Source organism: Adiantum capillus-veneris, chromosome 16, assembly GCF_014529385.1.
Source record: "Adiantum capillus-veneris isolate H3 chromosome 16, ASM1452938v2, whole genome shotgun sequence".
In the NCBI taxonomy this organism is placed as follows: Eukaryota; Viridiplantae; Streptophyta; class Polypodiopsida; order Polypodiales; family Pteridaceae; genus Adiantum; species Adiantum capillus-veneris.
Window position 1 is genome coordinate 146,951,094 of NC_140946.1, and position 23,271 is coordinate 146,974,364.

At 46.3% G+C, this 23,271-nt stretch overlaps 1 protein-coding gene across 1 annotated transcript in view; it reads right to left on the bottom strand.

The window, feature by feature from the left end:
- The window catches only part of LOC147440024 (Leucine-rich repeat protein kinase family protein), a 40,189-nt gene extending 17,807 nt beyond the window's left edge, over positions 1-22,382 (bottom strand). The window contains exons 1-5 of the mRNA XM_086485718.1: positions 21,101-22,382; positions 19,946-20,210; positions 19,704-19,851; positions 18,788-19,631; positions 18,262-18,688 (exon numbers count right to left, since the gene is read on the bottom strand). Of these exons, the coding sequence (XP_086341844.1) occupies positions 18,262-18,688; positions 18,788-19,631; positions 19,704-19,851; positions 19,946-20,210; positions 21,101-21,831 (2,415 nt within the window). The 5' untranslated portion in view covers positions 21,832-22,382. The remainder of the gene's footprint in view (positions 1-18,261; positions 18,689-18,787; positions 19,632-19,703; positions 19,852-19,945; positions 20,211-21,100) is intronic.
- Positions 22,383-23,271: the final 889 nt, after the last annotated feature.

A 23,271-nucleotide genomic window follows, 5' to 3' on the forward strand; every position in this document is an offset into this window, starting at 1 on the left:
AGTGGTTGTAACAACCCTGGTGCCTTTTGCCTGTCAAACTTGACCTTTTGGCAAACTATGCATGCTCGCACAAAGGCTTCCACATCTCTCCTCAAGGTAGGCCAATAGAAGAATGTCTCTTACCGCTTTAACTGTTGCATCAATGCCACGATGTCCTGCATACGGTGGGACATGACTCTCTTCCATGACCATATGTCGCAGTGGCCAAGTGACACAAAGTTTGCCATGCATCATCATAAAACCGTCTCTGAGGAGGTAGTGCTCGTGATGTTGCCCCTCTTGTAACTGTTCAAAGATCCTTGCAAAATCTTCATCAACAGTATATTGTTCCTTCATGTCATCTAACTCATGATGATAAGGAATTGACACAGCTGAAATTTGTGGCTTTCTTGATAATGCATCAGCCACAACATTCTTCTTGCCTTTCACATGCATAATCTGGAAGTGGAACATGGAAAGAATGTTTGCCCATCGCATATGCTTTTCGGATAACTTTGACTGTGTCAAGAAGTATCACAAGGTCTGATGGTCTGTTTGGACAACAAAATCAGCACCTAAGAGGTAGTGCTTCCAACTAGAAAGCGCATGAATCACGGCCAAGAGCTCTTTCTCATAGACTTGCATAGTCCTCTCTGGCCCTTGCAAAATTCGGCTTTCATAAGCTACTACCCGTCCATCTTGCATTAGCACTGCTCCGATACTACTGCCACACGCGTCACACTGGACCACAAATGACTTCCTGAGATCTAGCAAAACAATAACTGGATCTGAAGTCAACTTTTCCTTTAAGAGACTAAAAGCTGAAATCTCTTTTTGGGTCCATCTGAAAGTGACCTCTTTCTTTTGCAAAGCATGAAGAGGCGATGCTATCTCTGCAAAATTTCTGATAAACCTTCTATAGTAGGAACACGATCCCAAGAAGCTTCTGACATCGTGCACAGTCTTCAAGTCTGGCCATGTCTTGATAGCTTCGACCTTTGCAGGATCCATTCTAACACCATCCTTTGAGACTATGTGGCCAAGAAAGTGGATCTCTTCGAGGAAGAACTCACTTTTCTTAGGATGACAAGTAACCTGTGACTGCGCAGCTCTTCGAACACAATGGTCAAGTGACGCCTATGCTCCTCTTCATTCTTCAATGCTCCTCTTCATTCTTCGATTACACTATCACGTCATCGAAGAACGTTCCAACAAACTGTTGATGCGAGCGGAAAATCCGGTCCATCATTCTGTTGAACGTGGCAGGAGCATTTGTTAGCCCAAACGGCATCACTAGAAACTCATAAAGACCAAATGTCGTTCTAAACGCAGTCTTGTGCACATCCTCTGGCCTTATACGAATCTGATGGTAACCCACTCTTAAGGTCTATCCTGCTGAAAATTGCAGCACCCTCTAAACGATCGAGAATACCATCAATTCTAGGAATAGGGAACCTATTCTTGATGGTATTCTTATTCAACGCACGGTAATCAATACACATGCGCCATGAGCCATCCTTCTTCTACAGCACTGGGGAGCAAAAGGGTGAAGAACTAGGCTGAATCAGCCCCTTCTCTAATAACTCCTCAACCTGGCCCATAATCTCTTTCTGTTGCGCCGCACTAACCCCGTAGTGAGGTCTATTTGGTGGGCTACACCCTGGCACCAAATCTATCCGATGGTCCTCAGGTCTCTCTGGCCACAATTGCGACGGTAATGAATCAGAAAAATAGTCACTAAACTTTTGCAAAAATGCTGACCTTTCTTTATCTAACACAGATAAATTTGACTGATCACTATCTGAGACATCACGTGCAAAAATCAAGTACACAGAAAGATGATTCTTTATTACAAAAGTGATAGCAGAAGCAGATACAATAGGGACTGACTCTCCTATAAGCTTTACATCCAAGATGTGAGTTTTGCCCCTATGCTGTACAGTGATCTTTTTGTTGTAGGCATCCAAGACTCCATGCACTCGGAACATCGACGGGATCCCCAACAAGGCGTCACAACCTTCGAACGGCATGATGTAAAACTCTTCAGTGTCCACATACGACTGAATATGCAGACGCAGTTTTCCAATGATGGGAGTAACACACTCTGAGTGGCCATGACATGCCAACCCTGCCTCTGCTACGTACCCCATCTCTTCAGCTCTGATACCCAGCTTCATAGCTAACTCTCGTGAGAGAAAGTTGGCTTTGGCACCTGGATCAAAGAAGATGAGTGCCATCTGATCCCTAACTTAATCCCTAACTTAACCCCATGCCCTGCATAACTCACTTGCATCTGTGCTGGGCCTGTCACCCACCATGTCTGGCACTAAACCTGCCGTGGGTTTAGGCTTCTTACCTTTCTGGTCTTCTTTATCCTCTGAGTCAGCTGGAATTGATAGAAAAGTGACCAGGCTGCTCGCATATAAAGCATTTGTTCTCAGCCATTAGGACCTTCTTTTCCTCGAGCGACTTGCGCACAAAAGGCTTCCTTTTCTGTTTCTTTGCCTGCGCTCCAGAAGTCCCAGTTGAATCCTTGTCTTTGGTGGCCTTTTCTGACCCCTGTGACGCATCAGGAGTTGTTTTCACAAAGAGCTTCTTCGCTGAATTTTTCTTTTGCTGCCCTCCTTTGTCACTGCTCGAAAATCCACTGTCCTCTCCTTTCAACAAGGCAAGACCAGTGTTCGCAACTTCCATAAGCTGAGTAAGGGTAGCCACTCTGTTCTTTGTACAGTAATCGCGAAGCCCTTTAGGCAACCCACAACAATACTTCTCTATCTGCTTTGTCAATGGCACAAATCTGTAGGAGGTCACTAAGAGTAACGCTTTACAAAACCTCCTATTGTACTTCAGCAAGCTCTTGCACGAAGCTGAAGTAAGCTGGTGCCAATCTGTCATGACGTCGGCTTCAAATTCATTTGATAGCCAAGCAGATGCAAACATTTGCTTGAAGTAAACCCAAGTGGCGGGTGCCTGTCCTTGCATTAACAATGTCGTCCACCATGTAAGCGCATTGTCCTTTAAGAAAGTGGCAGCTTTCCTGACCTTCGAGGCCTCTGTAAAATTCCCTCCCGCATAAGATGTATCAAACTGTTGGAGGAAGGTAAGAGCCTTTGTCTTGTCCTCGAAACCACTGAAGGTACTGAACTTTACAACTGCACCACCTTCTTTGTAAGCCTTCGGCTTCTCTAGTGTCCCCAAGTTGTCATACGGAATGGTCTGCAACATGGGCACTATAGTAGGCATGATCGGCACATCTTGGCCATTCACATTTTGCGTCAGAGGTGCGATATCTGGCTGCTGTCCAAAAAAACCAGCCATGCCAAAATGACCCTGTGGCACCCCAAACTAGCCCTGGTTGCAATGGAAACCTTGTTGCATGCCGATACTACCATACATGGGGTTTGGCATGATGCCTTGCATACCCCCGAACACTATTCCTGGCATGTACGGCCGACTTCCAGGCGCATAACCAGCCATACTTTGGAACACTGATCCACCCCCGAAATACCTTGGATGTACCGTGGATGGTGGAAAAACTGAGTGCATAGCCTGGTATCGAGCTCCCTGCCCATTCAAGACAGCATGCTGGCTCTGAAAGGTGGCGGGCTGAACTGGCATAACCTGTGGAATAGGCGTTCTAGCCAAGTGTTCAAGCACTGGAGGAACCTGCTTTGGAGCCCCCGACTCCGCAACATGCGAGTGTTCCCTTTCCACATGCAGTACCTGGGCTTGAGCATCAACAAGCTCTGTACGTGGCGTAGGTTGCCTATTTTGTTGTTGCACTGGTGGCACTTGCAAGAACTCCATAAACCTCGGATTCTGCACCAGTTGCGAAAAGACATTCACCGCGGCAACTAACTGAGTCTTGAACGCATCATCCTCAAGTTGCCCAGTCATAAAGCCCTGTACTACTGGAGGGACATTCACGTTGACAGGAGGTACAGACTGACGTGGCCGTGAGCTCTCGCCAATCTCAAAAACCATAGGAATCTCCTGCCTGTCGTCTAAAGAGGAACCATCTTCCATAATTCCCTTCCCCTTGTCGGCCATAGTGTAATCCCTGCGTTCCTGCACTCTGTGTCTTTACCCAAAACAATCCAGGCTCGCTCTTTAAGGAAAAAGTGATTGATATCCCGGCAATGGAACCATGAAACCGGCCCGTAGGGCGGTAGACGTTGGCTTTCACCCGAAATTCTTTACTTTAGACACACACATAGAGCACTTTGCAAAGGTAACCTGTAACGAGGATTAACACACACGGCTCGGAAGCTAAAATGCTCCAAGCAGACACCGACAACTTGTAGGCCCCAAAATTGGCGCCCCTTTCGGTATTTCTTTATTCTTTAACAGAGGGAATAAAACCTGTGATCTCCTACAAGCTGCCCCGCACAATCTAGGCTAAGAAACACCTGTTCTGGCCCGATTTCGGTAGCATAACTGTACTAGGATGCTTTACAGTCAGTATCCCCACGCAATAGGTGACTTTCCCGACGCATACGGACACTTTGCAAAACCTGGCGAGAATCTGCAGCACGCTGAATTCTCTGTTTTCTGCCCCGAAAATGCGCCAGTTCACCTGTACAGCGGTCCTCTCGCGTCCCCGAACCTCCTGGGGGTATTAGGGTCCATTTAGGGCCGAAACCCTAAACCTGCAAAAATACACAGCAGGCTGTAATTCCCTGTTTTGGGCTCCGTTTTGCGTGCCGGTCGCATCTGTAGCAAGATCTCGAGCTCCCGCACCTGTAGGGCGAATTGCCCTTTGAATCGGACAAGATTTCTGGCGTGAAACCTCTCCGAATTCACCTGTACCTGCGAGGGATTAGCCGCTAGCTAATCCAATACCTGTGCAAGAGGCTCTTGCCTCGGCAATCGCGCATGAACCCACATAACTGTACATTGGTCAAATGAAAAGCCCACTAGTGGGGCATAACATACTGCTCGTAGGGGAAAGAGAGAGCAGTGCGTAGCGTGCAGGGCATCACTCCTGGCACCGCATTGTACATAAGAGGGAAAGGAAGCACTCCATAGCTCTTAACCTGTGACAGAGTGCAAAAGAGGCCTCCTCCCAGCTTAAAAATCAGCGGCCATTTTTTTGCAAGAAGAAAGTTCATGAAAAATCGACATAATTTACAAGCATTTGCCTGTTTCGGGTTGGCCGCTTAAAAATATCTCAACCGACGCGTTAGTTGACTTCGCGGCAGAGTTGTAAAATGTTTCCCTAGTCATACCGGAGGTAATGACGCGAACACATTTCTCGGCCCAAAATAGCAGTTCCCTAAATTTTAGGAAATGATTCCGTTGGGCTCCCTGTGGTCATCTGACCATCTATCCTCATTGGGACCGCATCCAAAAGTGCAATGTGGCCCAACTGTCGGATACTTTCTGTTGGCAGTCACACCTTGACTTTAGGCCTTTATTGAGTTCACTTCCTAGTATCCACCAACTTGCTAAGTGCGACGGAGGGACCTATATGATCTTGCTCTGAGCCTAGACATCCTCTTACCATACGAATTCCAGTGCCGACCACTACCCATCTGCGGGTGAAACTACCGTTCACATTGGCCATGCAATGTCCGACCGTTTGCTACATCAAGAAGAGGGTCTCAAAAATAAAACAAAACCCCTTGGAAAGAAACCAACGACTAAAGTTAGCAGTTGCCACGTCCTCGTGACATAGTTAACAGTTGCCACGTCCCCGTGACAGTATCCAACACCAATTGACTACTCCCTACGCTCCTTCCCAAACTTGAGCGAAGAATTGGACTATCACGGAGATGGCTCGTGCGATGCTTGCGCATGCTTCTTTGCCCCGGATTTATTGGGCAAAGGTGTGCAACACGGCGGTTTACATCCAAACCGTTCTCCTATCCATGCTTTGCAGGACATGACTCCTTACCAGGCTTACTACAGACGCAAGCCCTCGGTCTCACACTCTCGAGTTTTTCGGTGTCCGACCTTTATCCATGTGCCAAAGGAGAAGCGACAGAAGTTAGACTTCAAGGCGAAGAAGCTCATCTTGCTGAGTTAGTCACAAGTCTTTGATGCATACCGCCTTTATGATCCTGGCGCCAAGACCACCACAGTTAGCCGTGATGTGACTTTCATGGAGCTTTTCAGCACACCTGCAGAGGGGGCAACATCCAAGCCTATACCTTCTCCACCTCCTCCTCGTCCACTTCCTACACCTGACCCTATCCCTGTTCCTGGGGCTTGTTCCCTCTACACAGTAGCCAGTTACTTCATCCGATCATGCCATGTCAGATTCCGATTCTAAGGATGATGGTTCTCCTCCGATGGAGGCCGTCCCACTTTGCAAGGAAAAGTTAGTCCCTGGTTGGCCCTACTCTACGGTTTCTTCCTTTGGAGTCATCAAGTTACCAAACTCGTCAAACCTTGGACAACCTCAATGTTTTGCATGCCTCAAGGAGAGGCAAGTTTATGACGGCGCAGAGTTTGTGAACTTTGCACTCATGTCCCAGATTCAACCTTCACCAATTGAGCCTTCCTGAGTGGAGGAAGCACTCCGGCATGATTGCCGGAAGCATGTCATGCAGATAGAGCTGGACACTATCGAGCAGAATAAACCCTGGACTCTAGTTCGAAGGCCCAGCAAGTGGAAGGTGGTTTCTACGAAATGGATTTTCAAGACAAAGTACAAGGCCAATGGTTCCCTCGACAAACACAAGGCGAGACTAGTTGCTCGGGATTTCACACAACGACCACGCGTGGACTTTGACGAGACCTTTGCTCCCACCGCTTGCATGACTACCATACGCACGATGTTTGCTCTCGCAGCCAACTTTGGTTGGCTTATCTTCCCGATGGATGTCAAAAGTGCTTATATGAACGGAGATTTGGATAAAGAATTTTATGTGGAGCAACCTCCTAGGTTTCGTATACCAAGCAAGGAGGATTGGGTGTATCAGTTGCGAAAGCATTGTATGGACTGAAGCAGGGGTTGACCTCATACTTGACCAATTTCTTGTGAAGCTGGGGTTACGGCGTACCTCATCAGATTCCAATTGTTATGTTGTCTCTGATGGCTCTTTGGTTGCAATAGTGATTGTCTATGTGGACGATCTCATTTTCACATGCTCATGGACCAGAAAGATCAAGTCGATCATGAGCATGTGAAAATGAGATCGTCCACATAAACGTTTCGAGATGACTGATCTTGGGCCTCTTCACTATTTTCTTGGATCCGAGATCTTTCGGACACCAGACGGCATCTTCTTTTCTCAGTGGAAATGTGCAAAGGCTATCTTGGAGAGATTCCAAATGACAAGTTGCAGACCGGTTGGCACTCCTCTTGAGCCCGGGGAGGACATATTCTTCGCGATCCTTCCCCATGGATTAACCTAGAGCAGTACAGGAATGTTGTTGGCTGCCTCATATGGCTGACTTATTCCCGACCAGACATCTGTTACACAGTTTCTGTCCTCAATTCCTTCAACACCCGACCTCGTCAGCGACATTGGTAGTGTGCCCAACGTACTTTGCCGTACATCAATGGCACCTTGGACCACGGTGTGTTCTATGGTCGCTCCAAGGGTTGCACCTTACTTGGTTGGTGCCATTCAAATTGGGCAAGAAATCCAAATACTCGGTGCTCTACTACAAGAACAGTTTTCACACTCGACTCAGGACCCATTTCATGGAACAGCAAGAGGGCAACCCACCGTTGCGCTATCTTCTACAGAGGCGGAGTACAAAGCAGCTTGCTATGCTGCTTGTGAGGCCATATGGCTACGGAGATTACTGGGAGAGTTGTATTTTCCCCAGACTGCTACGACTCCTCTTTTGTGCGACGATCGAATTTGCATTGCTATTGCCAAGAACCCTATCTTTCACGCTCGGACTAAGCACATTGAGGTGCAGTACCACTATGTTCGGGAGGATCTTCATTTGAAGCATGTCCCTATAGTGGACAATGCAGCACACATCTTCACGAAGGCTATACCTCAACGGACTTTGGCTTCTCACCTTCGACTCATCTGTGTTGTCTCAACATCCGGTGCTGAGAGGGGGTGTTTGGGTTACACCACCGTTGCTTCACCATTTTGTACGGCTAGTGATTGTCCCGGGTTGGCCACCCATCGCACATCATGTAGATTGCATGGGCGGACACTTTTAGCACGTGTCCAGTGTCATTTTCTGAGCCTGGCTGGGTGCACACATTTTTAGCCATTTTTGGGCTTTTATGTTTTTTGCACCAGTTACACATTTTGCTCTATCTCAACCCAACATTCTATAAATAGAATAGTTAGGGTCTTGTAGTCGTACATTGTGTATTGAGAGCATCACTTGCAGAGAACTTGTGTTCTCTCTCTCTCTCTCTCTCTCTCTCTCTCTCTCTCTCTCTCTCTCTCTCTCTCTCTCTCTCTCTCTCTCTCTCTCTCTCTCTCTCTCCAACGTTTTCGGCGCACGTGGATTACGCTCACTCTCACATCCCCAAGGTCCCACTGCACTCGTGCCAAAGGGCGACTCTCCCAAGCCTAAAGCCTCCAATATCATCTCAAGATCTACTTGGTTAGGATCAAGCGCACAAATCCTCCCTCTCATGCCCACAACTCGAAACCGCTAGAAACACGACTCTACTATCTTTGGTGCCTCACTACTAACTTTGTGGAGACGACTCTCTCGCTGAACATCAAACAGAACACGAAGACCTAAGTCTAAGCAGGCCCTAACTACGATGAGGACCTCAGGGCGAGTGAAGGCCCCCATCTAGCTGGGAGCCCGGCTTGAGAAGCGTGTGACACTCTATTGGTAATCTCTTAGGGTGTCGGATAGACCCTTTGCAATGGCTCGTGGGGTCCACTACCAACCATGTGACCTCGCTCTGTACTGACCAACAGGTCCCATGGAAGAGGCTGCCTCAAGCACTCCTCATGAAATCTATTCGCGTCGTTAGCTTTGAAATGACAAGAGGAACATTTTATTCCTCTGCTACTAAGTCGACTGAGCAACCGGTTGAGATATTTTTAGACCAAAAGGTCTAAAGCGGGGAATTAATGCATGAGTGCCACTTGGCACATTTTTGGGCATTTTCCAACTTAAGAGAGAGAGAGAAGCGTTAAAATAAAACGTGGACAGCATTTTTCAGTTGTATGGTGGATTGTTGCAAGTACCAAAGCTATTGTGTGCAAGCTTTCCCTCTCATGTACAGTGTAGTGCAAGAAGTGATGTCCTGTACACTCTACACTACTCTCTCTCTCTCCCCTCCGTGCAGTTATGTGATGCCCCACAAGAGGGCTCTTCATTTGACCTATATACAATTGTGTGGTCCAAGGTAGTTAGGTACGTAGTGTTCGGTACAAATTCGGTTCGTAAGGTACGTAGTACAGAATGGATTGAGTTTTTAGGTACGTAAAAATTCGTACTTTTTTCCACAAAGCCTAAAACTGAGAGTACTTCATACATTTATATATGCATTCACCAAGACTTTTAATAAAGACTAGCAAATCAACAATAGACCATTGCAAATGCCAAAAACTAGAGTCCACGACTCTAACCAAACAATGAAAACACAAAGCTGAGCTTAGCTAACCAAATAGTGTCAGATGTTTGTTGTCATGGAAGCATAAAAGTAAGAGAATCAATATAAATACATAATGAATCATCATAATCCAGGACTAAAGTCTGAAGTCCTGACTCTAATAAGTAGTAAGTACTACAAACCGCACTCTGCACTCAAAGCTGGCACCTGCAAGAGAGGAGCACACACTGCATTGTACCTATTCTCTGTTAAAACCAATCGCTCTCAGCTGCAACAAGGCATTTTTCGAAAAGAGAGGCCTAATCGGCTGAAATAGTGCAGCCCCACCCCCCCAAAAAAAAAAAAAAAACGTGTACGGAACCTATCTGTACGTACCGAACCATACTGTACGGATGTACGGTACGGATAGAATCCGTACGTACATACGGATGCAACCTTGGTGTGGTCTTATGCTTCTGTGCCGAGGCAAGAGCCTCTTTGAGCAGAAACAAAAGTAGCTATCTGCTACTCCAAAAGCATGCACCGGTGAGGGTGATAACCTCATCTTACAGGTGCATTTTCAGCAGTGGTTATGCGTTGTTTTTGGGCTGTTTTGCAGCCGTACGGATGCCAGAAGCATTGGGAACAGTGCCACACTGTAAGAGGACAGTTCCGGGACTGTTAAGGGCTGAAAACAGGGTAAAAACCAGTAAATACAGCGAGCTGTAATTGCTGTTTTTGGGCTGAAAACAGAGGGTTTATGTCTTTGGAAGCGAGTTCCAGCAGGGGGATTTGTTCAGGGCGAGTTTTGGGGCCGTTATGCTGCCGAAGTTTTGCCAGAACATGTGTGATCTAGTTGGATACAGGTGACGATCCCAAGGACTCTGGTTTTGTAACTTTACCCTCTGAAGGAAAAAAGAAATACCGAAAGGGGCGCCAATTTTTGGGGCCTACATGTTGTCGGCGTCTGCTCGGAGCATTCTAGCTTCTGATCTGTGTGTGCTTTGAAGTGTTAATTCCCGTTACAAGTTCCTTCTGCAAGGTTTCTCTCTGTGTTAAAGCTTAAAGTAAAGTTTCGGGTGAAAGCCAAAGTCTACCGCCCTACGGGCCGGTTTCATGGTTCCGTCGCCGGGATAGAATCACTTTTTCCTCAAGAAGTGAGCCTTGGTTGGTTTGGTGAAGACATAGAGTACAAGAACGCGGGATTACACTATGGCCGACAAAGGGAAGGGCATTATGGAAGAGGGTTCCTCTTCAAAGGACAGGCAGGAAATTCCTCCAGTGTAAAATTGGTGAGAGTTCACGGCCACGTCTGTTTGTACCTCCTACCGATGTGAATGCTCCTCTAGTGCAGGACTTTATGACTGGGCAACTTGAAGATGATGCGTTCAAGACTCAATTAGTTGCGTTACAAGGACAGGGAACCAATTAATAGGCAATGCATCAGGTTTTTCCACCACCCATAGTACATCCTAGGTATTTCGGGGGTGGATCTGTGTTCCAAAGTATGGCTGGTTATGCGCCTCGAAACCAACATTATATGCCAGAAACAATTTTTGGGGGTATGCAAGGCATGCCAAACCCCATGTATGGTAGCATCGGCATGAAGCAAGGCTTTCAGAGAAACCAAGGTAGTTTGGGGTGCCACAGGGTAATTTTGGCATGGCTAGTTTTTCTAGACAGCAGCCATATATGGCACCTATGACGCAAAATGTCAATGGCCAAGGGGCGCCGATGATCCCTATCCCAATGAACGTGTCGCAGGCAATTCCCTATGACAATTTGGGGGCACCGGAGAAACCAAAAGCTTACAAAGAAGGTGGTGCAACTGTAAAGTTTAGCGCTTTCAGCCGCTTTGAGGATAAGGCAAAGGCTCTTACTTTCCTCCAACAGTTTGATACAGCTTATGCAGGAGAGAATTTTACAGAGGCCTCTAAGGTCAAGAAAGCTGCCACTTTCTGACAATGCGCTTACATGGTGGACGACATTGTTGATGCAAGGACAGGCACTCGCAGTCCAACGGAGTTCCATGCCTAGAGATATTGGCCCCAAAGACTGGCGCCCCTTTCAGTATTTCTTTTTGTATTAAATTTGTGCTCAAAATTACAAGGGAGTGGAAGGGTCTCACTCTCAGACTCTGCGTCCAGATACTCTGCACAGTGGGAGGAGCCCTATCCACACTTGGTTGAGCCCTATCCACACTTATAAAGGTTTACAAAGGATGCTAAAAGCAGAGCCCCAAAAGCTGAAAATCAAAAGCTGCCATATTTTTAAAAATATGGTTTCCAAAATAAAGCAACTCCAAAAGCTCTCTCTCTCTCTCTCTCTCTCTCTCTCTCTCTCTCTCTCTCTCTCTCTCTCTCTCTCTCTCTCTCTCTCTCTCTCTCTCTCTCTCTCTCTCTCTCTCTCTCTCTCTCTCTCTCTCTCTCTCTCTCTCTCTCTCTCTCTCTCTCTCTCTCTCTCTCTCTCTCTCTCTCTCTCTCTCTCTCTCTCTCTCTCGCAGATCGCTCATATGCAAGAAGTAATGCCAGAGATTAGAGCGGCAAGGGGAAAAGGCAAGATTGCCTTTTACCGAGATGGAAAAGTGGTAATACTAGAGGGACACTCCACATGACGGTGCGAGACTTATGGGACCACACTCAAAGTGGCTGCCTAGAACTGTAATGGATCTATGCGTCTTGATGTGGGTGCTTTTGAGGATAGCTTTACTAGAAGAGACATCATCTTTTACTCTGAGACACACCAGGCCCCTGGGCAATCCATGCCTCACATCAGTGGATACAGGTGGGAGACAGCTTACAGACAGGAGACACGCTCAGAGCACAGAGGGCGAGGCTCGGGGGGAGTGGCAGTGTTATTTAGAAAGGATCTGCAGCCACTGATACATATAGACCGCTAGCCCGCAGGGATGAGCAGGCTAGGTACATGTGGGTGAGATTGAAAGCAGAGACAGGCAGATATCTCTACCTAGCTATTTGCTACTTTCCCCCGAGTACATCAGTTTATGCATCACACAGAGGACAATCCCCTTTCTCTATTTTGGATGATGACATATGGGAGTTCTCTAGGGATGGTGACATTATCATCCTAGGGGACTTCAATGCTAGGACTGCCCATCACCAGGCAGTGTTTTATGATACTTCAGAGGAGATGCTAAGAGAGCTAGATGGTGTAGAGACAGGCCTGTCCAGACTATCACACGATGTGGAATATACTGAGTATGGGCGACACCTCATAGATATGGGCACCGCACATGGATTGGCCATCTTGAACGGCCTACGAAGATTTCCTGCTGCGGAAGGTTTTACATGCTTCCCACACGGACATGGAGCCAGCACAGTGGACTATGTCATGGCACAGCCGAATCTCATCTCTAGTATCCAGGATCTCACAGTTGAACCCAGGCCGGTCGGGGTGACAGTGGATCATGCTCTGGTGTCGATGACCATCTCCTTCCAGTTCAGCGTAGCACACAGGCCACGGGTAGCAGCCCTACTCGCTACACCTTCACACGGGAGACAGATTATGTATACATGGACGAGATCTACAGACGCCTATGCACTGAGGACCCGGGGCGACCTCTGGAGGAGCTAACTACTATACTGACACAGACATTACATGATGCAGCAGCAGAAGCATACCCACACACCCGGCCTGAGCAGAGTCGCCGATCAAGGAGCATGCCTCAGAACAGCTGGTACGATGAGGAGTGCCGCCAGACTAGAGCCAGACTTCAGAGGGAGGTGCTTTTGGGGGACGTCACTCACAGACAGTCACAGATTGACTTCAGACGCCTGGTGCGGCGGAAGAAGAGGGCTTTTTTGGCTCGACTTGAGCAGGATCTATATCAGCTATTCTTGAGTCAGGACTCGCGTGAGGCGTGGCGGCTTTTTCATGAGCAGTCCCGCCCTGCTATTTCCTCCACAGAGACCTGGGGTCAGTACGCATCATCTTTGTACACAGTACCTAGACAGCCGCCCCTCCCCAAACCCCCCCCCGATCCATGCCCACGCACATCCATGCTGAGATGGTGAAGAAAGCTATTGACAAGATGAGGCCTGGGAGAGCATATGATCATGATGGCTTAGTCGCTGAGCATTTCATGCATGCCAAAGACCTACTAGCAGAGCTTCTAGCAGTTATGTTTAACCGTGCCATGTGTGAGGGCCTACCAGACACTTAATGCCTATCTACGATCGTACCTATCTTCAAGTTAGGAGACCCCATGGAGCTTGGGAATTATCGCACTATCATGATTGGACACACATTGGCACGGTTGTATGCATCCATTCTTGAGCAACAGCTGAGTAGATGGGCAGAGAGGGAAGGAATGCGTGCAATTGGGCAGGCATGGTTCAGGAGAGGCTTCTCTACTCTTGACCATATCTTGACACTCAGGGCCATCATCGAGGAAGGCAGATCTCATGGGAGACGGATCTATTGTAGCTTTGTGGACTTCGGCAAAGCTTTTGACACAGTACCCAGAGCAAGATTGATGCGTAGATTACAGGAAATGAGAGTACCCACAACGCTCATTTGGGGGATCATGGCATTGTACAGATCAGTAGTAGGGCATGTACGCACCCCGGAGGGTCTTTCTACACCGGTTCACTCCACTATTGGGGTGAAGCAGGGCTGCCCGCTCTCTCCTACTCTTTTCGGTATGTATGTGGATGAGGTTTCTGACTACATTGAGAGCGATGGGGATAGAGGTGCACGGTTGGCAGGGACATGGATCCCACTTATGTTATATGCTGATGATATAGTGTTGATCTCTGAATCCCCAGACGCAATGCAAAGTCAATTGGATGCTTTGCATACGTTTGCCCACGAAAGTGGGTTGTCTGTCAACCTTGGTAAAACCAAGGTTATGGTGTTTAATACCACCCCACAGTGGATCAGGAGGTCAGCACCTACATTCACATACGCCCAGGAGACTATGGAGTACACAGATGCTTACACTTACCTTGGAGTGGTTTTTAGCGGACCTGCATTCTCACTCAGAAGAGCAGCAGAGACCAGACTGACTAGAGCCCACGCAGCATTGGGTAGATTGGAGAAGATGTGTTCTCGCAGGCTCAGTTTCAGGAGCCCCGGACGAAGCTCTGGCTCTTTGACACTTTGGTGGCTTAAGCATTGCTCTATGGAGCTGAGATATGGGGACCTTCATTGGATCACCGCGGGAGGCCGGGTCGCACAGATGGATGGGGGAACATAGAGAAACCTCTCGTCTCTATGATCTCGCGGCTCATTAGAGCCAAGGCATCAGTACCACGGGCCATTGTCCGAGCAGAGCTAGCGGCCCCCCCCCTAGTGGTGGAGGCGCTCACCAGATCAGTCTCCTTCATAAACCGCACATGGGAACTCCCTAGAGACAGATATGCCCGCATAGCACTTGAGTCCTCTCAACAGTTAGCCATACAAGGAGATACAACATGCTGGTATGGGGAGATGACATCATGGTTTCAGGCACATGGGTTCAACATAGACAGGCTGCCACCATTCCAGTACTCATTGGATGCACCATCTCTCACTCTTACACAGTCAGAGATCACCAAGCTCATCCGCCAAGACCTGGTCCAGCTAGACACCAGGAGGACATGGATACAACCAGCACAGGAATTGGGCACGAAGATGGCTTTCTACAGAGACCACCTTCTCCAGCTTACGGAAGATGGTTTTGTGACGAGACCCAGATACATGGATACCCACTTGTCTCATGGGATACGATGTGCTATTGCCAATTGGCCAGTTACACACATCTTCTCACCAGCTGCGGATTGAGACTGGGAGATACAGTGGAGTACCAACAGAGACCAGGACATGCCCCTTGTGTGACATGGAACCTGAGACAGAGCTGCATTATACATGCCGCCGCCCCGTCTACTACGAGATATGAGGCCGCTTCCATTGCTTGGGTTCAGCATAGACCGGCTGCCACCATTCCATTACTCATTGGATGCACCATCTCTCACCCTTACACAGTCAGAGATCACCAAGCTCATACGCCAAGACCTGACCCAGCTAGACACCAGAAGGACATGGATACAACCAACACAGGAATTGGGCACGAAGATGGCTTTTTACAAAGACCACCTTCTCCAGCTTACGGAAGATGGTTTTGTGGCGAGACCCAGATACATGGATACCCACTTGTCTCATGGGATACGATGTGCTATTGGCCAGTTACGCGCATCTTCTCACCAGTTGCTGATTGAGACGGGGAGATACAGCGGAGTACCAACAGAGGACAGGACATGCCCCTTGTGTAACATGGAACCTGAGACACAGCTACACTATACATGTCGCTGCCCCGTCTACTACGAGATACGAGACCGCTTCCATTGCTTGTTCAGAGAAGGTTTTGGACCACTCTCAAGAGTCATGGGATACGAAGATCAGAGATGTCTGGGTTTGTTCCTGCTCGAGCTGCCCAGACACAGAGATAGCCTGATGAATGGCGAGGCTAGCCAGTCTCAAAGACGGATCAGAGACTTCTTCAGAGCAGACAGAGGACAGCCGCAAGAGCCACTCCCACAGCAGAGCTCCCCCTCGTCTCATACCAGAGGCACACTGAATGACCGAGCGATTGAACTGGGGAAATCCAGGCGCCCGCGACTGCGAAGAACTACACAGCATCGGCGGAGGCTACGACAAAAAATTCGGAGCACGCTAGCCAAGTATGCACAACGCCCGGTCGGACTACTAACCATGGACGAAATTGATGAGATTCGCCAGCGACCGATGCTAGATCTCTTGTGATTCAGCTATCCCAACAAGCTGCCCATTTTTTGCTTGGTTCACATCGATCAACTTAGGACCCCATAGTATGTATCTATGTTTTGTACTGTTGTTAGGTTATTTCGTTACTCTGACTTTGTATCAGATCCACCACTTTGTAACTTTAGGGTCTCATAGGTCATTATGGCCTTTTGAAGACGTTAATATAACATTTCATTTCTCTCTCTCTCTCTCTCTCTCTCTCTCTCTCTCTCTCTCTCTCTCTCTCTCTCTCTCTCTCTCTCTCTCTCTCTCTCTCTCTCTCTCTCTCTCTCTCTCTCTCTCTCTCTCTCTCTCTGTGTGCTTTAGCTTGCGTAGCCAAAAGCTGCCAAATTTCCGTACACCGCTCCCACGTCAGCAATTTCCGTACAGCCCGCCATGAAATGCACCACAAAACGCGGAATTCCGTACAGCATGACACGTCAGCACTCAGCGTGAAACCCCTTTCACGGGCCAGAGAGAGAGAGAGAGAGAGAGTGTGTGTGTGTGTGTGTCACCATGCCACGTCACCAGCTTGTGACACCTGTACAGAAGGCTCTTGCCTTGGCAAGCGTGCATAAACCCCCAGAACTGTACATGGTCATCTGAGAAGCCCAACTAGTGGGGCACTCAAATTGAAATAAAGAAATACCACAAGGGGCGCATAGTTGAGGAGCCAATGCATCTACGAGTGGAACTCCTGTTAAGAGTTTCATCTTCTGTGCCAGTGGAGGACCACCCTCCCCATGCGTTTTGGAGCACACCCATCAGCTAGCCTAGCAAAGAACCCTCAAAGCCTGCTTTCAAATTTCGACCCTTCACAGGGACCCTACTGCCACCTATTCATTGCAAAAAGGAAGTTCCCACATTGCTGCCCTACTATTTTGGAGCACCCATCAGCTAGCCTCACAGAGAACCCTCACATTTGCCCTAAAGGGACCCTATTGCTGCCTGTATGTCAACGACCAGAGGTTCCTATAGCAGCTGCCCTAAAGTTTCAGGAGGCAAACAGCAACCAACTATAGAGGCTTCCTCAAAAAACTGCTGTATCCCTAATCTCAGCCAGATCATTCCGTTTGGTTAGCAGCTAAAGTATGCTTTAGCCTTTAGGTCTCGCCTTTTATGGCCCCTACATCCACTTCTAAGAGGCCCTAAGTAGCATCAGAAACCATAGCACTCCAGTTTCAATCCATAGTATGCCATTTTCAGCCAAGTTGACCTAGATCTAGCATCCCCCATCAGCCCCAGGAGGTGTCTCATAGAAAGGCTACTTGCAGCAATTGGATAGAAGAAGATAGAGCACCCAAGAAAGTGGATAGTGGTGCCAAGACATGTATCAGCTGGATACTCATCACCATCATCTGAGCTTCTCTTATACACATCATTTAAACAAGACTATTACCCCTGCACTATTACCCCTGCAACAAAATGGGGGCCACTTGAGAGAGTTGGTTGGACTCTACCATGGTGTGCTCTCCATCTCTTCCTAAGGTAACCTTCACCACTCTCTAAAAGATCAAGGAACATTCTTTAAAAAAGTATGAATGAATGAATTAGTAGAAACAGCCAATTTTGACACGCTTATCATTTGTTGCGGATGACATTCGCATCAAAGCTCTTTTGGCTACTGCACTAATGATAACCCAAAAAAAATTTCTCCTGCATTTGAGTGTGTGCTTTCAGCATGATTCCATGGTCCCTCATTCAGAAACTACAAGATCTGCAAACTGAGGTAGAAGCATGTGTCTTAAGAGCAAGAGAATGCAAAGACTGTGCATGAAAGGTTGCAATCGTGGTGCACATGCGAGAGGCAAGACAACAAAGCAAAAGATGGGACTCTGATAGAAAAGCATAGAATGCCTTTAGTCCCATCATCTGGTAGTAGACCTGGTAAACTACTTAAATCTTCTGGCTGAACTTCTTGCTAGTACACCTATTTCTTCTACTCAAAAGGCATCCCTGAGATTCTTCAGACAACAGATGCATATTAGCTACGTAGTAGCTTGCCTATCATATTTAAAAACTAATTAGGTGGTTGGCGTTACCTTAAATAGGATAGCCCTATGGCGGCATACACCATATGGTAGCAATCCAAGAGGCACTACATTTGACTGTCTTTGAGCTTGTAAAAGCCTTGCTGAAGTTTCGCAAAGCTGGTGTACAGTAGGAACAGTCCCTTGAATACTATTGTTGTTTGATTCATTTGAGCTGGAACCAAGTGTGCTGCTGCAAGAACAAAGAAAAGGGACATCCAGACAGCCCCCAAGTGCAGCTCTTCGGGCGTTTGTGACATTTAAAGTCTTGTCACTACCACCAAAACAATCCGAAACATAAAGGGAGAGCATCATTGCTTTCTGCAATAAGCTTAAACCAAAAGAGTCGGTATTTGTTGCTACTTCCCCAGCCAGCTCCAACTTGGAAAGAAAGTTCTGTGCCGAAAAAGCTATCACATCCAACTCTTCATCCCTGTCTCTGTTCAGAAAACAATGAAAGTGTGATTTGCATGAAGCCTACAAAGGTCAATGTTAGCAACTTGTTCTTCATTTCAAAAAAGCATATTCATCTACTAACCTATCAACCAGGATCACCTCTCTAGACTCAAAACAAAGTTGCTCGTTCTCCAGTACCTCAAGAGCCGCAAATGGATGATCTCGGCCAGCATCATAGAAACCATCTTGTAAACAATCATTCAAACCAACAATGGACTTGCTTCGATATTTATAGGAAACCTCTGAGAATCCCTGTGCTGAACGTCTCCTCTTAGCTGGTTTGGGGTTTCTGTCTGAACCGCTACCTTTTCGCCGACTGTTCACAAAAACAGTATCTGACTCTAATTTAGATGTAAAAGTAAAGGTTTTGTCATCCTCTCCATCAACAATATTAGCATCACCTGTGCTTTCATTACAGCTGTTCTGATTTTCCCTATCACCACTTATTACCTTCCTAGAGGAATAACTTCTAATACTTGCTTTTGCAGGCACAGAATCACTATCGACAATTTCTGAAACTGCAGTAAGCGAATGTTTGTGATTCTTCTGACTGTAACTTCCATTACCAAAACATGCTTCTGATGCATTTTCCACTTGCCTATAATCTGCAATTTGTGGAGCTCTTTTGTCTGAAACATTAACTTCAGTCTCATTAATTAGAAGAACTTCATGAGAATCACCGCCTGCAAACGTGGAGGTTGGCTCCTCCATATCAGCTTGCCCTTCTCTCCCCAATACAATGTCCGTATCCTTGCTGACCTCTACTTTCAAATTCCTACTTAAGTTTAACCTGTCTTGCCTGGCTTGCAGTTGTTGGATGTTTTGCCTCTTCCATCCACGCTTAGTCATAGCATACCTCCCGTTTTTGGGTAGGACAGTCTCTTTCTGAGAAACAAGCACAGGAGCAGGAGAAGAAGCCTCATCACCTGCAAAAGACAACCCACTTCAGTCAAACTGAAGGAGAAAAGAAGACACATTTCAGATCCAATTTATTGTACCATCTGTTGCTGAAGGCAGTAAATCTGTATCCAGGATGCCCTCACTTCCATCACTCGATGATGTCATTTCACCAAGAGAAAAAGGGTTGCCTTCTAGATTACAAGTAACCCAATCTGGAATCTTCCCTGTAGTCCTAAGTTTGTTGAACTGAAAAATCGAAACATTCAGCATAAACAAAGCTCTCTATGACATAAACGACCGTTCAAAATTGAAATTAAAACAAGAACAAAGTATCAGCGACCTTAGCATTGAGCAACCTCAAGGAGGGCATCAAAGACAGCCCCAAAGATTCCAACGATGTCAATTTGTTATGTGCAATATCAACAGAGCTCAAGTTAGGAAGTTGTGCAAAGCCGGAGGGCAAGTCAATAAGCTTATTATTCTCTGCACGAAAATGTTTCAAAGCCAATAAACTGGAGATCTCCTTTGGTAATGTCTTCAATTTATTGAATGAAAGATCAAGCTCCTCCAAATTCTTCAAATCACCGATCTCAGGGGGAAGAAACCTGCCAGCCCCCTTGTGTGTTAGATGCTATTTCAAGAGCTTAATATTACAGAAATAAAATCAAACCGAATAAAAACCTTCATAATCTACACTTTAAACGAATCAAATCATTCTTCTCTCCAAAAGCAAACCATCTTTAAATAAGTATGCCTCCTACAAGCATCCCTTGCTCTTCACAAGAACATACACATACATTATGTTCCAAAGCAAACCAACCTATACACCAGTTTAAATTGTAAATTGCCAGGAAAGGGGGGCCAAGGGAGCCAAGCAGCTAGCGTTGATGCTAGAAAATGAAGTCTCACTCGAGAAAAGGGGCTTGTAAGTACACTTAAAAACAGCTCAAGTAGTTATCTCTGTTACACTCCACTTTTCAAGTACTAGTAGCACTAAGACGGATCAATTATTGGTCTCTGTGGAACAGTACAGATAGTTGCACTTGTACATGGTACAAATAAGTGTATAGCAGACCGTATGTACTCATACACATTCGTAAGTCCCAATGACATGAACGTTTTTCCAAAAAATCTGCCTGTTGTGAACGTTTGGCAAGCAATTTATTCTGTTCGGTGAGCCTCTCGACAGCTAGCCTGTAGAGGTCATTATGCGGTGTGCACAGATGTCAGTTGTATGGCTTTAATTTGAACAGATTGCCACCCTTTCGGTGCTCCTTGAAGGGGGAGAGACAGAGACTAAGATTGAATGTAGAGCATCCTGAGGTGATAAGACATCAAAGGGGCAAAACTTACAATCTAAATTTATTCCATTGTTTGTGTACATACATGCATGCATACTTGACATTCCTACAAAAGAAAACATAAAGTCCTAGTACAGATCAGAAAAATGAACCAAAATAAATAAGAGGCTGCAAGGTAGCACAGGATGACTTACGAGATAGAAAAATTGCAAACCGCAAGCCTGGTAAGCAGCTGCAACTTTGAGATCTCTGAAGGTAAACTGAAGACTGGTCTAAGGGGAGTCTGATGCAGCTCAAGGGTCTTCAAAAACTTTAATCTTCCAAGAGGAGGAAACTTTCCAAGACCTGTAGGAGAGATTTTCATTTGCAGATTCTCTAGAAGATTAATGCTGCCTACCTCATCTGGAAGGAGCTTAATTTCATTCGAAAAAATCTTCAAGCTTCTTAGGTTAGTGAACCTACTCACTGACCCTGGAAGAACTGTGAATGTGTTATCATAAACATACATCCCTTTGACTTGTGAAGCTGTTGAGTTTTTCCTAATAAAAGTGTCCAAAGAGTCCAGCGAATGCGCATTCGGCGAGACATCCACAACCACTTCATCAGCGTCATGCACAGCAATCTCGCAATTTTCGTTTGGGCTGCTTGCTGACATAGGAAAAAGACTGGCATCTTGCCCAAAACTGAATTCATCCTGTCCACCCTGACCTTCCTCCTCATTGTAATCCACACCTCTATGCTCAAGTTCTCCTTCCACTGTACCAACCTTACTGCCAAAAACAGTCACTGCAGAAGGTGATGCTGAGCCTGAGTTCCTTGATACTTTAGACAGTGGAGCACTCCAATTGTTATCGCCTGCTACATCTGTCTGTATACCTTCTGATGTACCATCGTTGTCGTCCATGTTGCTGCTGCCATATGACATCCTCAATCACCACCAGAACATGTACTCATTGTAGCAGCATCGCTTTTGTGACAACGGGAGATCGCCTTTTTGAGCTCAATGAACAGTCCCTCGGTTATTCAGGGCTCCCCTTTATGTGATTCAGCTAGCCAATTCTCTTATAAGTAATTCCAACTGCAATGAAAATGCAGATCTAAATAACCCTCACAGCCGACCCATCCCCTGGAAAGAGGCAGTCCTTAAAACAATTGCTTGGCTATCGAATTTTAGTTCTCTGCAGAGATTTTGAAACTGCCGATTTTGCTGAAACGGCAAGGACGCCCACAGGAAATACAAAAGCTCGAGAGGGTTTCATCAGCTTTGGGCGCCGGGCACAGGAGATTATCAAAGCGCGGCATGGCGTACTGTAGGCAGCGATGACATGAGAATGGCCTCCTTAATTTGCTCTTAGAACTCCGGACCGGTAGGCGGGAATCGCCATAGCTGGAACAGGGCAGCGTTGTTGTTGAATAACTTGAAGCTGATACGAATTAGAATTAGTCGACACAAAAGTGTGTTGCGAGTTCAAGCCTGATTCTCGCGGCACTTTAAAAGCCTGCCGAAACAACGTGATGACTCACGAGCCATGCTTGCATAGTGTTATGTCTCGAGAACAAAGTACTTACGCATCGTTAAAAGCACACTGATTTTTAAATTTGCCTATTTTTGCTAAATGATTAGAGTTTTGTAAAAACTCAAAAAATTTCCATTAATTTTATGCCTTTGTTAAAGCTTGCAACATATCATGGAGGATAGAGATTTCAAAATAAAAGCCCTTTGTGTTTCTAAAGCAAAGCCTAATTTCTTGAATTGAAGGCGTTCCAATCAATCTTTGATTAAGGTGTGAGAGATACTTTTGCGTACAATTCCCCAAAGTATAGAGGTTACTTGTCCCTTCACCCTAGATCAAAACCATGTATGCAAGTACAAGTTACTTACCTGTTCACCCCACATTTTGCTTTTTTCATGTTAAAACATGCTCTCGAGTCAAAGGAAAAAGGCTTCCAAATTTTTGAATAGTCAAGCGAGACATTTTAAATTTTATCATTTTCTACTTTGATTGGACCTTTCTTTTCGTATTTTTTAGGTTTTAGTTTGACTTGCTTTTATGTTAAAATAAAATTAGAACGCCAACGAGAGAGAACCTTCACCTCGTTACAAAACAAGTGAAGAGTTTGCGAAGGAGTTAATGGGGGACGGGAGTTATGGGGAGCAGGTCCAAATGAGTGCCTACAATCACATGCCATTTTTGTTGTGTTTTTATATAAAATTGTATTGTCCATTAGGTCTCCCCAATTTAGAAAAAATGAAAATCCTTACAAAACATCTTAAATGCATAAGTAAAGGGTGAGTTTAGGAAATGAACAGACCCATGAAAATAGAAAGTCAAAAGACTTTTTGTTCTCATATATAAAAGTAAAC